Source organism: Melitaea cinxia, chromosome 11 (genome assembly GCF_905220565.1).
Source record: "Melitaea cinxia chromosome 11, ilMelCinx1.1, whole genome shotgun sequence".
NCBI classification, from domain to species: domain Eukaryota; kingdom Metazoa; phylum Arthropoda; class Insecta; order Lepidoptera; family Nymphalidae; genus Melitaea; species Melitaea cinxia.
Window position 1 is genome coordinate 3223827 of NC_059404.1, and position 16259 is coordinate 3240085.

The 16259-nt window shown below is 38.9% G+C and overlaps 1 protein-coding gene and 4 non-coding genes across 5 annotated transcripts; 2 read left to right on the forward strand and 3 right to left on the reverse strand.

Moving 5' to 3' along the window:
• LOC123658003 lies at nucleotides 1-1592 on the reverse strand. Its single transcript, XM_045593482.1, has 2 exons — nucleotides 1159-1592; nucleotides 1-75 (listed from the first exon to the last, which is right to left on the reverse strand). The coding sequence occupies exons 1-2, from the start codon at nucleotides 1528-1530 to the stop codon at nucleotides 1-3; spliced, it is 447 nt and encodes a 148-aa protein (XP_045449438.1). The 5' UTR covers nucleotides 1531-1592.
• A 4063-nt stretch (nucleotides 1593-5655) lies between these two features.
• On the reverse strand, nucleotides 5656-5726 carry Trnag-gcc. Its single transcript has one exon. It is a non-coding gene; the product is annotated as a tRNA-Gly (tRNA).
• Nucleotides 5727-8901: 3175 nt separating this feature from the next.
• Nucleotides 8902-8972, forward strand: Trnag-gcc. Its single transcript has one exon. It is a non-coding gene; the product is annotated as a tRNA-Gly (tRNA).
• A 1702-nt stretch (nucleotides 8973-10674) lies between these two features.
• On the forward strand, nucleotides 10675-10745 carry Trnag-gcc. Its single transcript has one exon. It is a non-coding gene; the product is annotated as a tRNA-Gly (tRNA).
• Nucleotides 10746-11639: 894 nt separating this feature from the next.
• Nucleotides 11640-11710, reverse strand: Trnag-gcc. Its single transcript has one exon. It is a non-coding gene; the product is annotated as a tRNA-Gly (tRNA).
• Nucleotides 11711-16259: the final 4549 nt, after the last annotated feature.

The following is a 16259-nucleotide window of genomic DNA, read 5'->3' on the forward strand; positions in this document are numbered from 1 at the left end:
TCAAATTTTTATGTCTGAATGCGTTTGAACTTTCCTTTTACTAGTAGATCCGATCCTAAGTCGATCTTCACTGAGCTGATAATAGAATGAAACATACTTTATAATAAATTTAGTATATTAGATAATATATTAAAAATAGGTTGCCTCAAAAAATCCTGGACTATTATTTATTTTAAAAATAAAAATAAAAATTTATTTAATTGATAATTCAACATCACAAATATAAAAATATTATGACATGATAATATGAAACGTATAAAATGTGCAGCCGTTTGGTTGCCTTTTTTTTTTTTTTTATTGGGGAAAATCCATCATGGATACCCTCCAGCGCGGGGGCGCCAGACGGTTATGTCAGACTCCTACTGACTAAAAACCACCACGTGTTAGCAGTCATCCGCCTGGGTGGGGCGAGAGGGGTCGCGCTAGCATTCACCACCTCGCCTCAGCGGTAGGCACGGACAAAGCTTCCGGGCCTCGGCATGATGGGGGGTGGCCTCGCTCACAACAAGGCCACCCCTCAGACGTATGGGGTCGTGTCGTCCGGCCGGCCGAAGTCCCCCGACTATCGGCCGACGACCCCACTATTACGAGGGGGGGAGGAGGTGGGCAAACCGCCTTCTCCTTGCCCCCGTACGTCTGCGCCGGAGTGGGCCAGCAGAGGCGTCTTCCTCTCTGGCCCGCTCCGCGGTCTCCTTCTGCGTCATAACCTCTTCGCAGAAGGAGACCACCGCCTGCCACGATCTCGCTGTCAAGCATAGCCTTTACGACACTCAGCAGCGAGAGATCCCGTCCGAGAACCGCTGAAAGCGTGCGCCGCTGCGGTTCCCAAGTGGCGCACGCCTCCAGCGTGTGGAGCGCCGTATCTTCTGGCGCTCCACACTCGTGGCAGGCTGGAGTCGCCTCCCGTCTCGCGATTTGGTGCAGGTACTTACCGAAGCACCCATGTCCGGAAAGCACCTGCACCAGACGGAAGGTCAGCGGCCCGAACCGCCGCCTCACCCACTTCCGGAGGACCGGCTTCACTGCGTCCACCGTCCACTGCCCGGGGACTGGCGAAGCCAAGTCCTCCGTCCACCGCCGCAACAGGGTGTCCTGCGCCAGCCTCTGCATGCGTGCGAGCTCCTCCCACGTAGGAGACTCCCCCCGGGATCTCCTCGCCGCCACAAAATGATATGTTTCGGCGAGGATCTCCGCCTGCAGTTCCCAGGGGGGATCGCCGGCCAGCACGCACGCCGCCGTCCAGGACACCGTCCGGTAACCGCGTATCGCCCTCGTCGCGATGACCCGCTGCGGCCGTCGCAGCTGGATTTTGTTGGCACGACCGAGGGCGTCCGCCCAGATGGGTGCCCCGTACATAGCCATACTCCGGATGACCCCGGAGTACAGCCGACGGCAATGGGCACTCGGACCACCCACGTTTGGCAGCAGCCTTCCCAGTGAGGCGGCGGCTTTCACGACTCTTGGGGCTAGCTCTGCAAAATGAGCCCCAAAAGCCCACCTCCCGTCCAGGGTGAGACCCAGGTACCTCATCTGGGTCCCCACCCGGACCGAAACCCCATCCACAGTCACCCGCGTACCTGGACGGGGTCCCCCTCGAGGCCCATGGAACAGTAGGGCCTCGGTCTTCTTCAGGGCGACTTCCAGCCCCAGGGCTCGTATACGGCCGACCACAAGTGTTGCGCCAGCCGCCATCGTAAAAAAGCCGTTTGGTTGCCTAAATGAACTATTGGGTTACCAGGTATAAACAGCTATTGTAGATATTTACATTTCTTTATTAGTCAACGTTCATTTGAAATAATTATTTATTTAAATAAAGTTCAACGTCGATTAAAATTTAAGACCAATTATGCACTTTTTAATTTAACACTATCAAGGTATTTACTATCTGAAAATATTGAGTTTCTTAAGTTGTGAGTTATTTCATAACATTTATTAAGTCGAGTTGTGTGTAATTGTTTCAACGTCTTTGTTTCGGAGTCAGCAACTGTGACGTCGCAAAGTTTATTTAAGCGTCTTAAGAACTTTCACAGAGTCGATGCCAAAAATTTATAAAACTATTTTTGTTGTAATATCATACAGCATACTTTGAAGCTATGAGTATTTATGTTATTTTTGTATATAATATTAAATGTCACGTACACTTCACACTTCAGCCTATCGCAGTCCTTTGCTGGACATAGGCCTCCCCAAGTTCGCGCCAGACATCCCGGTCTTCCGCAATCCTCATCCAGCCTACACCGGCAATCTTACGTAGATCGTCGGTCCAACGGGCCGGAGGACGTCCCACACTGCGCCTGCCAAGACGCGGTCTTCACTCTAGGACCCGTCTACTCCAACGGCCATCGGTCCTGCGACACAGATGACCAGCCCACTGCCACTTCAACTTGCTTATTCTGTGGGCTATGTCGGTTACTTTCGTTCTCTCGCGGATAGTCTCATTTCTAATCCTATCTTTGAGAGAAACCGCTAGCATAGCCCGTTCCATTGCACGTTGAGTGACTTTAAACTTGTGGACTAGTCCCTTCGTCAGTGTCCACGTCTCGGCTGCGTATGTTAACACAGGCAGGACGCTTTGTTCGAAGACTTTTGTCTTGCGGAATCTTCGAAGTCACACATAATGGACATACTTATTTTATATATATATATATTGTAACTTTTCTTATTTAAATGGGTTTTTATATTTAACCAAAATTGAACAGAAGAATATCTTGATTAGTATTCCACACCCAAATTTAATTGGTGTCACGAAGAAAAATTAAAATAAGGTAGGTAGGTATATCGTTTGTTTATGTAACTTAGAGCTAAAATTATTATTTTCCTGTTCTAAATATCTAGAGAAAGGAGAAAACATCGCAACATATACCTTTCTGAAACTATTATTTACAAGAATACAAAAATACAAAGATTTACTTGATACAAGAACTGACTGGAGAAGTACCTCGACCTTACCGAAGATCACAATTAAACAATATTCCTTTCAAGCAGTGTTGTGTTCCTGTGGTGAATAGGTCACTTGTGATGCTTCTGGTGTTGCAGACGATTACAAGCTACGGTAATCGCTTACCGTCAGGTGAACTGTACCCTTGTTTGCTGACCTAGTTGTATAAAACAAAAGATGACAAGTAAATAAACAAAAGCGCTATTGTTTCTTTCATTCTATCCTAAACAAACAAACCTCAATGACTCTATGTACATAACACACTTTACTCTTCAAATCTTTGTACATCGTTGGGATAGTTCCTCGCACATTTCACCACTTTAATAGAATAAAGTCTAATCTTTATTTTTTCTTTGAACTCGAATCGCATTATTCAAATTGTAACAATCAAACGATATTTTGTTCGGGAAATGGAAAAATAAAAGGCCAAGCTCGTCGAAACACCGCGGTATGGAAATCTCAACTCTCTTTAGGACATTTTATAATACCGTCCTTTCTTAGGAACTGAGTTCTTAATTTTATATAAATAAGAGTCACATTGCCACGAAACGGTTGGAATAATTGCAAATAACTTGGATAGAAATCGAAATTGTATTCAACATAAAATGCAATTCAATAATCTCTATACTTCGATTTTTTTTTTCGTCGTTACGTCGGGTATTCATTATGAATATTAATTCTGTTTCTGGTGTCACGGTTCCCCTGGTCTATTAAGGACATAAATGAAACCAGAGGACCATGCATTAAAAAGATTTATTATATTATGTCAACCCGGTGAGGTAGATGGAAAAAAATATGTATATGGGCGGGGTTGAGCACTTAATTCACACAAGCTCCAATGCAGTCCGGCTCAGGTACTCTCCTGTTTCGCCGTGCAGTTGGTGATCCCGGGAGTCGCGTGGCAAGATTCCGCTATCCACCGGAGGCGGCAGGAACGGGTAATTCAAAACCCGGCGGAGAGCATTCTCATCGTTGGGGTGAAAGGGTTGGATGAAAACGTCCAAATTGGTGACCCAAACGTCGAACCCTGGAACGCGCCATCAAAATATAACAATAAGCGTTCCAGTACTATTTGCAAACATCCACGGCACTGCGTTATAAAAGAAAGCACCTAAATTGTAGCAGTAGTGCCGTGGAATCATAAAGCCAGAAGTGGAGAGTAATATTTTAAAAAAGAAGGTTAACTGATAATGAATTTACAATTTTTAAAAAAATATTAAATATGAGGGTAAATTTGAAAGATGATGAAATCTAAGAAAATAATTTAAATGAGATTTATGCTACTGAATACAAATATTAGATTTTACATTAGGCATGATTACTTGCATTAAAACTACATAAATTGCCTGCGATATAAAAATACCACATACCCAGTTTGGGGGCGATAAACACTGACACAATAATTATATTTGTTTAATCGAGAAAATGCTAAGCAAGGATCACACTAATTTTAGAGATAACGGCTACGATGCTTAAATATATATTCGACACCGTATTAGAGACCGTAATAAAAAATGTGATGTGCGTTAACTAATTTCTCAAGCCAAAATTCAAAAAATGAATGACGTGGCGGCGACCGGTGCTGCCGTTTTTATAACCCAAGACAAAAGATCTGTTTGAATTTTTAAAAAGATAAAATGTTGCCCGCGCGAACATATAACTGCCGGTTGATGAATTTATATTATTTGTTTGTAGAAAAAAAATAATTTATGATAAAATTGTGTTTTATAAATTACTGTAGATTTTCATGCAAGATTTAATTATAATAAATTAATGGTGTTTTTTTTAAAATTCATTTCACGTATTTTAAATATTAAATTTAAGCATATTTTAATTTAGCAGCATAATGTACGTATAACGTTACACTGGTTGGTTTATTTATAATAGTTTCTAGTTATTGTTTTCAAATATCAAATATCTTAATACCCAAGTATATCTATTAGCTGTTTTTTTGTGTTCTCGCACGAGCGAGGGTAAAGTTCCTAGCGAATAAGAATTGTCAAATGTTCATATTTTTATATAAAAAAAAATATAACAAAGCCTTTTATAATATTTTTCGCTTATTCATATTACAATTTCAATAACAATGTGCATGCAAAATTATTCACAGATTCAATTTTATTTTTGCAAATTTTAATGAATTTACAAAGAAAGATATTTTTTGTCACCTTTTATTTATTTATCGTCATCATTATATCATGTTAAGTTTAAAGAACTTTCTTTCGTCAAGAACATTACAGTTCACTTACGAACTCAGTACTGTGCAAACAGATAATTTATTCAATAAAATATGTACCTATTAAATAGTTCGACAGTATGTATTTATTTACATAGGTTAGTTTCGGTGGTATTTAATCATCTCTTTGTCAAACCATGAATCGTTTTTTGGAGTTTCGTCGGACCTAAATATAAAAATATAAACTTGCGAACCTTATACGGAAAAACTGTCAAAAGGATTTATGCCTGTCAATAGGATTTACTCTAGAATATTAAAATTATTTCCACCTGACATTGGGGAAATCATCTGCGATTATGGTACTATTGAAAGAAATTAACCCTAAAGAAGAAGAAAAAGTATTAAAACCATTTTTATTTTTTACAAAAAAAAAATATCTTGATTAACTAACTGTGCCCGCAACTAACAAGTTACAACGACGAGTACTAATTCAACAATAATTACTAATTAAACAATAATTATAAAATAAATAAAACGTATTTGCATCGGCCGGGAATCGAACCCGGGCCGCCCGCGTGGCAGGCGAGCATTCTACCACTGAACCACCGATGCTTGTAATAATAGTCTAAAATGTTGTTCAACTTTAAACGATCTTCATATTTTTGTTGACACAACTGTTCTTTTTACTATTACACATAACTATAAATAAAGATAATAAAACTTATAAAATTACTATTGATTATAGTAATATTATAAATATAATACAAAAGATAAAAAGTTCGAGCATAAAAAAAATGTCTTCTTAGTTTAAATCTGGCTTCACATTTAGAATTGACCCTGTGTACATTTTCATAAACTTATTTTTAATTAAGTATTGAAATCGCTTAAGTTTGTATAATTTAAAGTTGCCGACCCGATATAACAACTTAGCTCTGGTGTAGTGGTGCGTTTAGGCGGCTAAACACCAGCGGTTTGCGGGTTATATTCCTCCATATTATTATATTCCTGCTCGAAATAGATATTTGTGTTTGTACAAATATTTCTTCCAGTTTTCTGGTTTGGATGTCTGTTATTTTGGGTTTCTCTACTGTACCTGGGAGAACACGTTAAGCTGTCGGTCCCGGTTGTTGTCATAAACACGCCAACACGCCAACACGCCAATACGCCAACACGCCAACAGGCCAACACGCCAACACGCCAACAGGGCAACACGCCAACACGCCAACACGCCAATACGCCAAGACGCCAACATGCCAATACGCCAATACGCCAATATGCCAATACGCCAACACGCCAAAACGCCAACACGCCAACACGCCAATACGCCAATACGCCAACACACCAATATGCCAATACGCCAACACGCCAACACGCCAACACGCATATACGCCAATACGCCAATACGCCAATACGCCAATACGCCAATACGCCAATACGCCAATACGCCAATACGCCAATACGCCAATCCGCCAATACGCCAATACGCCAATATGCCAATACGCCAATACGTCAATACGCCAATACGCCAATACGCCATCACGCCAACACGCCAACAGGTCAACATGCCAACAGGCCAACATGCCAATACGCCAACACGCCAACAGGCCAACACGCCAGCACGCCAATACGCCAAAACGCCAATACGCCAATACGCCAATACGCCAATACGCCAATACGCCAATACGCCAATACGCCAACACGCCAACACGCCAACACGCCAATATGCCAATACGCCAATACGCCAATACACCAATATGACAATACGTCAACACGCCAACACGCCAACATGCCAACGCGCCAACACGCCAACACGCCAACACGCCAATACGCCAATACACCAATACGCCAACACACCAATATGCCAATACGCCAACACGCCAACACGCCAACATGCCAACGCGCCAACACGCCAATACGCCAATACGCCAACAGGCCAACACGCCAATACGCCAATACGCCAATACGCTAATACACCAATACGCCAACACACCAATATGCCAATACGCCATCACGCCAACACGCCAACGCGCCAACACGCCAACACGCCAACACGCCAATACGCCAATACACCAATACGCCAACACACCAATATGCCAATACGCCAACACGCCAACACGCCAACATGCCAACGCGCCAACACGCCAATACGCCAATACGCCAACAGGCCAACACGCCAATACGCCAATACGCCAATACGCCAATACACCAATACGCCAACACACCAATATGCCAATACGCCATTACGCCAACACGCCATCACGCCAACACGCCAACACGCCAATACGCCAATACGCCAATACGCCAACACGCCAACACGCCAACACGCCAATACGCCAATACGCCAATACACCAATACGCCAACACACCAATATGCCAATACGCCAACATGCCAACACGCCAACACACCAATACGCCAATACGCCAATACGCCAATACGCCAACACGCCAACACGCCAACACGCCAACACGCCAACACGCCAATACGCCAATACGCCAACACACCAATATGCCAATACGCCAACACGCCAACACGCCAATACGCCAATACGCGAACACACCAATATGCCAATACGCCAACACGCCAACACGCCAACATGCCAATACGCCAATACGCTAATACGCCAATACGCCAATACGCCAACACGCCAACACGCCAACACGCCAACACGCCAACACGCCAACACGCCAACACGCCAATATGCCAATACGCCAATACGCCAATACACCAATATGACAATACGCCAACACGCCAACACGCCAACATGCCAACGCGCCAACACGCCAACACGCCAACACGCCAACACGCCAATACGCCAATACACCAATACGCCAACACACCAATATGCCAATACGCCAACACGCCAACACGCCAACATGCCAACGCGCCAACACGCCAATACGCCAATACGCCAACAGGCCAACACGCCAATACGCCAACACACCAATATGCCAATACGCCAACACGCCAACACGCCAACATGCCAACGCGCCAACACGCCAATACGCCAATACGCCAACAGGCCAACACGCCAATACGCCAATACGCCAATACGCCAATACACCAATACGCCAACACACCAATATGCCAATACGCCATTACGCCAACACGCCATCACGCCAACACGCCAACACGCCAATACGCCAATACGCCAATACGCCAATACGCCAACACGCCAACACGCCAACACGCCAATACGCCAATACGCCAATACACCAATACGCCAACACACCAATATGCCAATACGCCAACACGCCAACACGCCAACACACCAATACGCCAATACGCCAATACGCCAATACGCCAACACGCCAACACGCCAACACGCCAACACGCCAACACGCCAATACGCCAATACGCCAACACACCAATATGCCAATACGCCAACACGCCAACACGCCAATACGCCAATACGCGAACACACCAATATGCCAATACGCCAACACGCCAACACGCCAACATGCCAACACGCCAACACGCCAACACGCCAACACGCCAACAGGCCAAAACGATATTGTTTGCAACTGGCTCCGTGAGTGACACCACTTGGATAAAAACAAAATCAGTACCTAATTACCTAAGATATACTTCAAGTAAACAATTAAAGGACAATCACCTATATAAATAAAGATTTCAATAACTATTTAACGATAATATTGTTTCACAATACATACCTCTGTTGTAAGGTTACTATCAAGTGTTAGTACGTGCTGTAGTGAAAGGAACAGCTGCATCACCAAATGTATAAAGATGTATAGTACATTCGATATTTTAAAAGGTATTTGTGTAGCATCGGTGGTTCAGTGGTAGAATGCTCGCCTGCCACGCGGGCGGCCCGGGTTCGATTCCCGGCCGATGCATCTAACTTCTTTTTATAGTTTTAATTTATTTCCATTTTGATGAATTGTTATTTTTTTCTCCAAATTTCAGGTTATTACCGTTTCCATAACTTGTATACCTACCTTGATTATTATTATTAAGAATAAATGATTTAAGAAAGACATTCAGACAGCTCACACAATTATTTCTAGGGTTCCGTACGCAAAGGGTAAAAAACGGGACCCTATTACTTACACAGTCTGTCTGTCCGTCTGTTTGTCACCAGGCTGTATCTCAAGAACCGCGATAGCTAGACAGTTGAAATTTTCATAAATTATGTATTTCTGTTGCCGCTATAAAAACAAAATATTTAAGGGGGGCTCCCATACAAAAAACGCCATTTTTGTCTATTTTTGTTCGATATCAATAAATGGTAACAGGTAGGCACTTGAAATATTCACAAAATACTTAATTGTATATTTACTTTAATATTAAATAACAAAATTAAAACAAATATGTATACAAAAAAATGTCTGAATATTTTACCTAGTCAATTGTACAGAACCCTTCGAGCGCGAGTCCGACTAGCACTTGTCTGATTTTTTTTACCGATGCTATTTTATAAGGTCATCGTCAATTATTTTATTTATAAATGCCATAAAAATACCTACTTCTATTTGAGCTTTTGTTTCATTTTTAAAACTGCTTTCTTCAACTACAAATATCGAATAAATTTTTAAATGTCAAAATTTCTCATTTTCGTTTAAGTACTTTTACTATTTTAGCGAATGAAGTAATTAAAAATTTTCGATATCTCCACCGAATTTATATTAAAGAATAATACTTAGAATCAGAAACAGCGTTCACGTAACAAAATATAAATAGAATAAATACGTACAATACTCGTATAAAAAAATTATAAAGAATAATTTAAAATACAAATTCTTCTCATCTGTCAAAAAATATTTCTTTCTAAATTAAAAACGTAAAATGAGGTTTGATTATTATGCTTGATATAAAAAGTTTGTATATGCGTGAATATGTCACACTATGGAACTCTATTAAAATATTGCGTAGAAATCAAAATTGAGATACATCTAAAGTGAATTACATGTTGACGTATATGTATAGTGAAATACAAAGTTTTCCGAATATCATGTTCAATACATACATTAAATACAAATAACATTAAAGGAAAATCCTAGACCTCCACAAGTTCACGCCAAAAATGGCACGAACTCATTTGTGTTGCCCATAGTCACCACGCTGGGCAGGCGGGTTGGTGACCGCAGGGCTGGCTTTGTTGCGCCGAAGACGCTGCTGCCCGTCCTCGGCCCGTGCATTTCAAAGCCAGCAGTTGGATGGTTATACCGCCATCGGTCGGCTTTAAAAGATCCAAGCCAGTATTGGTACTGTGTTATCCCTTAGTCGCCTTTTACGACATCCACGGGAAGAGAGTGGGTGCCATATTCTTTAATGTCGTAGCCACACAGCGACACATAATTATGTGTTATGAGGTTAACACACATAAAAAATACAGTTAAATGGAGAACGGAGAGTTGGAGAAGGATAGAAGCTTAATCCACTACGCTGCTCTACTACGGGTTGGCGGATAGATACGAATAGGTTCTAAGTACTCATTTACAATTTATTATCGTTCCTTAGATAGTAAAAGTAACAGTTGTATCAACTTTGTGAAGATGTTCTTTAAATGTGGCAATATATTTTACAGTTATGTAGTAAGCATCGGTGGTTCAGTGGTAGAATGCTCGCCTGCCACGCGGGCGGCCCGGGTTCGATTCCCGGCCGATGCAAACAATTTTTTATTGCAATGCCTGTATTTTATAAAAATATTAAGAAATTAAAAATGGATGACAATTGTTCAAGTAACAGAATTTTTTGTAGTAACTTGTTTTGTTGAATTATCAAATTTATACACATTTTAAGTCAGTTAGTTCCTTTTGACGTTAATTGATAATTATATTTGTGTTTTATTAAATGATTAGACTTTAATTAATAAATATAAAAACGATCCGCCGAACTGTAGAATATTTTGGACAATTCTTAACTTTTTTGAGTTCATTCTTGTTCAAGACAAGGCATATAAAAGGTGTACAAAAATAATAACGAGTCAAGGAAAAAGCCTTTTCGTATGTTTTAGTAAAAAGATTTTCCCCAACCTTAATATGTAAAGATGACAAAGGCAAAAAAAAAATATTTATATAAAAGAAAATTAAAATACATTCGATATATTTACAAAAAATTACACTGAACCACCGATGCTCCGCGTAATTGTCATAATTATTAGATGCACTCTAAAGACCATCTTCATACATTTGATGATACAGCTGTTCCTTTCACTATAGAACGCAAATATATGTAAAACTTGATAGTGACATAGTTCTACAAATTAATATCACATACGATTATAATATACATTACGAAAAATATATAATATATTAAAAATTATTAGTCCTTTTACTGTTTCATTTCTTTTACATATATTGTGCATCAATGAGTTTAAATTAAAAAAAAATCTGGCAAGTAATCGGAAAATCAGATATTAAATTGTAAGTGTTCTAAAATCATTCAAATAAAATAAATGGTCAAAATTGTACCAGTACATAAATAAGTTAGTTTTTTAAGTAAAAGAAAGGTTATTACATAGAGACATTCATTTTTACTTTAATAAAATATAAAAAAGTTGATGCATCGGCCGGGAATCGAACCCGGGCCGCCCGCGTGGCAGGCGAGCATTCTACCACTGAACCACCGATGCTTGCGATAAAATTTTAAATATTCCAACCATTCTAAAAATAATCTTCTCATACAATAGCATATACAATGTAGTATAAACCGATTGCTCTAAGAACACATTCTCTAACTTACTTCAAAAGGAGGAGGTTCTCAATTCAACTGTATATTTTATGTGTATTACCTCATAACTTTGTTCTGGGTGGACCGATTTCGATAATCCTTTATTTAATTTTTAATTGTTATCAGGTCTTAATAATCGTTTGTGAACAGATTTGCTAGAACCAATTTAGGTATCAATACAGACTTATATAGAATCATAAAATTGTATCGTTCAATTTTAAAAAAGGAAGCAGATATTGATATTTTTACAACATAATAAAATATATAAAATAAATATATGTATAAAAATAAATATAAACATATATAATAAACTAGCTGACCTGGCGAACTTCGTATCACCTTATTTTTTTCTGAAATATAATAATAACATAATATATCAAAATAAAATATAGTCTATCTTTTAAGTTGGATCGAACTGCACATGGTGTGCGAATTTTATTATAATCGGTTAAGTGGTTTAGGAGTCCATTGAGGACAAAAATTGTGACACGAGATTTATATATAATAAGATATATACAACAGCTGTTGCTGTTGTATATATTTACGAAATTCGCGATGTATTACGCTGTTATAAGTTTTATGATATTGTTTGAAATTGTTGTCCTTCGCTGTTTTTTTACATATACCTACATATTTTTACTTTTTTTTATTTTAAATATTTTTTACTGTTTTAGCACGGGTTTTAATAAATTATTACACTCTTTTTTTAATACTTTTGTTGATGAGTTAATTTGTCATAAGGTAATATTTATTGTAAGCATAAGTTTCGAAACAGCTGATGTGTATTACTTACTGAGTTAGCCTGTAAGTGTGGTGTGTAGTGTAAGATATTCTATGCTTAACTATGTACGAATGACGAAAACCACTGTATGCTATGTTGGCTTCCTATATAAATAAACAAGCTGACTCGGCAAACGTTGTCTTGCTGCTAAACGCTATTTAAAAGTAGGGGTTGATCGTAGAGGGTTGAAAATTTAGGGTTGTATATATATTTAAACGTATCATTAAAAAAAATTAATTAAAATGTAAAAATTAAAAAAAAAATTATGGGTGGACTACCCTTAACATTTAGGGGGATGAAAAATAAATGTTGTTCGATTCTCAGACCTACCCAATATGTACAAAAAATTTCATGAGAATCGGTCAAGCCGTTTCGGAGGAGTTTAACTACAAACACCGCGACACGAGAATTTTATATATTAGATAAATAAATAAACTAGCTATGATAGAAAGAGAGAAAGATAATGTGTGCTCGCACCTCTCTCTCTTGCTCCGTTCGCCTCCACACTTTCCTAACGCTCTCTTCACGCATTCACTAACTTACTGCCCAAGTCAAGCGGGCGTAAAGAAGCTTTACTTCAAAAATTGTGTACGATCTAGGTGATTCTGATAAACACGGTATTGAAAGTGTAACCATATAGGGCTAGCATACTCATAATAATCGTTTACACACGCGAAGAACAAACAAAGTGAAAACAACATTCACAGACACCCGCTACATCAGAGGATTAGCAGGGGCGTTACCGACCTTTCAAATAGGAATATGCTCTTCTTTTGAAGATCCCTAAGTCTTAACGATTCGGAAATACCGTAGGTGCCAGCTGGTACCATAGAGTGGACGTGCGTGACAGGAAAGGCTAGGTTTTTATATGCCTTCATTAGTGTAATTTCTATATAATCTGATAGTATTTTTTTGATCAAAGTGTGGGCCTCCAAATCTCTCATACATTGTTTTCTACTAATTTATTTGTCATTGTCATGACGACGCGTTGGCGCAGCGGTCACAGTACTGACTGTTGCGCTGGCGGTCGCGGGTTCGATCCCCGCTCACGACAGATATTTGTATTGGCCATATAGATGTTTGTCGTGGTCTGGGCGTTTGTGCATGTGTATTGTGTGTGCTTCCAGACCCCGACACAGGAGAAAATTCTACAAGGGGCCGTTGAGTGTGAAGCTTTTATTTATTATTATTATTTATTATTGAAATGATAATAAATGCTTTGACCGTTGTATTGTTTTAGTATAAAAGCTGAATAAGCAATTAAGATCACATTGCAACGACATACATTCTTGCATGGTATTAATTGCGTAAAAAATTCTTTTTGTCATCAGCGTATCTCTTAAGTAGATAGTTACAATGCTTACAATCCTTGAACCAATATCATACAAGTAAGCATTGTAGAAGAGTGGTTCCAAATGTGAGCCATGTGGAACATCAAAGCGATTTGAGAGATATCCAGCCATGACTATCGCCTGAAAACGCTCAGTTAATATTTTTACTAACCAATTTTGTGAACGATCAATTTACAAAAAATACTAATATATACTGGCTTCTTTTATTACTTGCATGCCCTTTGCTAAAGTTAAAACTTCTCACGACTATTTCTCGTTTGCGTCATGAGATTAACTTCTTGTCATTATGTTAAAGTAGGAAGCGTGGTAATATTTAAAGTTAAGGATTGAAAATTAAAATAAGCGTGTTACTTGTAACTTTTTTCCATCCTTATTACTTAAAAGTCCATATCTATACTAACATTACAAAGCTAAAAAGTTTAAGTACTGGATAAAATTCAAAAAATATTTTTGTGTTCGATAGCCCGTTTACCGAGGAAAACCGCGGGACATATCTAGTCATATAAAATAGTAATGAAATTATAATGAATAGTGTTCGCATTAAAACCCCAATATTCCCTATTTTCTTAACCAAACGGTAGAAAATGAATTATTACAAAAGTATGTATTTATACGTGTTTGTATGTAATAATAAATATATAATTAATCATATACATAAAACACACAATGACAAAAACTAAATAAATTCACAACCTTCTCTTCAAAGTTGGTGAAATGTGGTAAAACAAATTAACAGTTAATACGTCTTCTGCGACAGAATGATTGACGTTAGTTCATTACCAAGAGATTAGACGTACGTACCTATATGTGTGAAATATATGCAAATGAATTTAATTATATACAAATTTTGTGATCAGCCACGAACACTCCAGAAAAGTCTGTATGCATGCTAAATTCGAAATTAAAATAATAAACAAAACGTCTTAAACTCAATAGACTAGTATTTACTCCTGTGTCGGGCCCGGAAACACACAATAAAAAGAACGAACTCCCAGACCACGGCAAACATCTGTACGGCCAATACAAACTTATGCCATGAGCGGGGATCGAACCCGCGACCACCAGTGCACAAGCCGCAATCCGCATGGCTGTAACCGTTGCGCTAACGTGTCATCAATTAATGATGATATCATTATTGATTTTAAGTAAGTAATACACACTAGCTATACATATTTAAGTAATATTATAACATATTATGAGACAAAATTCATGTTACGTCTGTCTGTTTGTTTGTTCGCGTTAAACTAAAAACATATAGAACGGGTTTTTATGCGGCTTTCATTAATAGATAAACTAGACTATATAATTCCTTTGCAAAACCGGATTTCACTAATATTATAATTCTAGCTTCCTGTCCCGGCTTCGCACGGGAGTTAACAAAAATTTCCAATCCCTATTTTTTTTAAATAAGTTCTTTCCTTTTCGTTTCGAAATCGCTTGTTTCGCAGTTGAAATCGAACTAACTCTGGCGGGCGACACCGGGCTCTTATATTTTCAGAGAGCTAGGCTCTAGGATATTCGAGAAAGTTTTAGAATGTTTTCTTTCTCACACCTTCTAGAATGTTCTCGACGTTATCGTCCGCCGTAACAATAGATTCTGCAGCAATAGATTTCGCGCCATTACTACACATGCTGCAATTGCTCGCAACGCCTTTCAAAATGCAACCCAAATAATCATTGTTCAGAATGAAGTTCAAATACTCGACAACAGATGGCGCCACTACACTTAATTTCCAAGTTGAAGGTTTGGAAAGCCCTTATATCTTTAAAAACACGCCCTTTAGATTAAAACGGGAACTTTCTTGTTCGAGGGGGGGCTAAGTAGTTATAAAGGGCTATCACACTATATAAGATCCTTTATCGTGCCGGATCCTTTTTAAGTTTTATTGGCACGCACATTTTATCAACTTAGTTTTATTATATGATGAAATGATGATAACAATAATGATAATGATTTCGGTTCAATAACTTTTGAAGCCTATACCCGAATCATGTAAGTGTACGATTTGTTTTTTGTTTTTGGGGTTGTATAAAATTAACATAAATCTTTGCTTCACAAAAGGCACATGTTAAAATCAAATGAATACAGTTACCATTAAAATAATAATAAGCATATTAAAGCACACTAACGAGTTCTTGATATATACCTGACACAATACCTCATCTAAAATCGCCAAAGGCGAATTGCTACAGTAATGAAATTATTAATTCTATAACATTGAACACGAACCTTGGGAATGAACAATGTATTTGGAATTAAATTTCAATCTATTTTCTTTCATAAGAGTGTATTTCCTCGGGGCATCAAGGCATCTTTT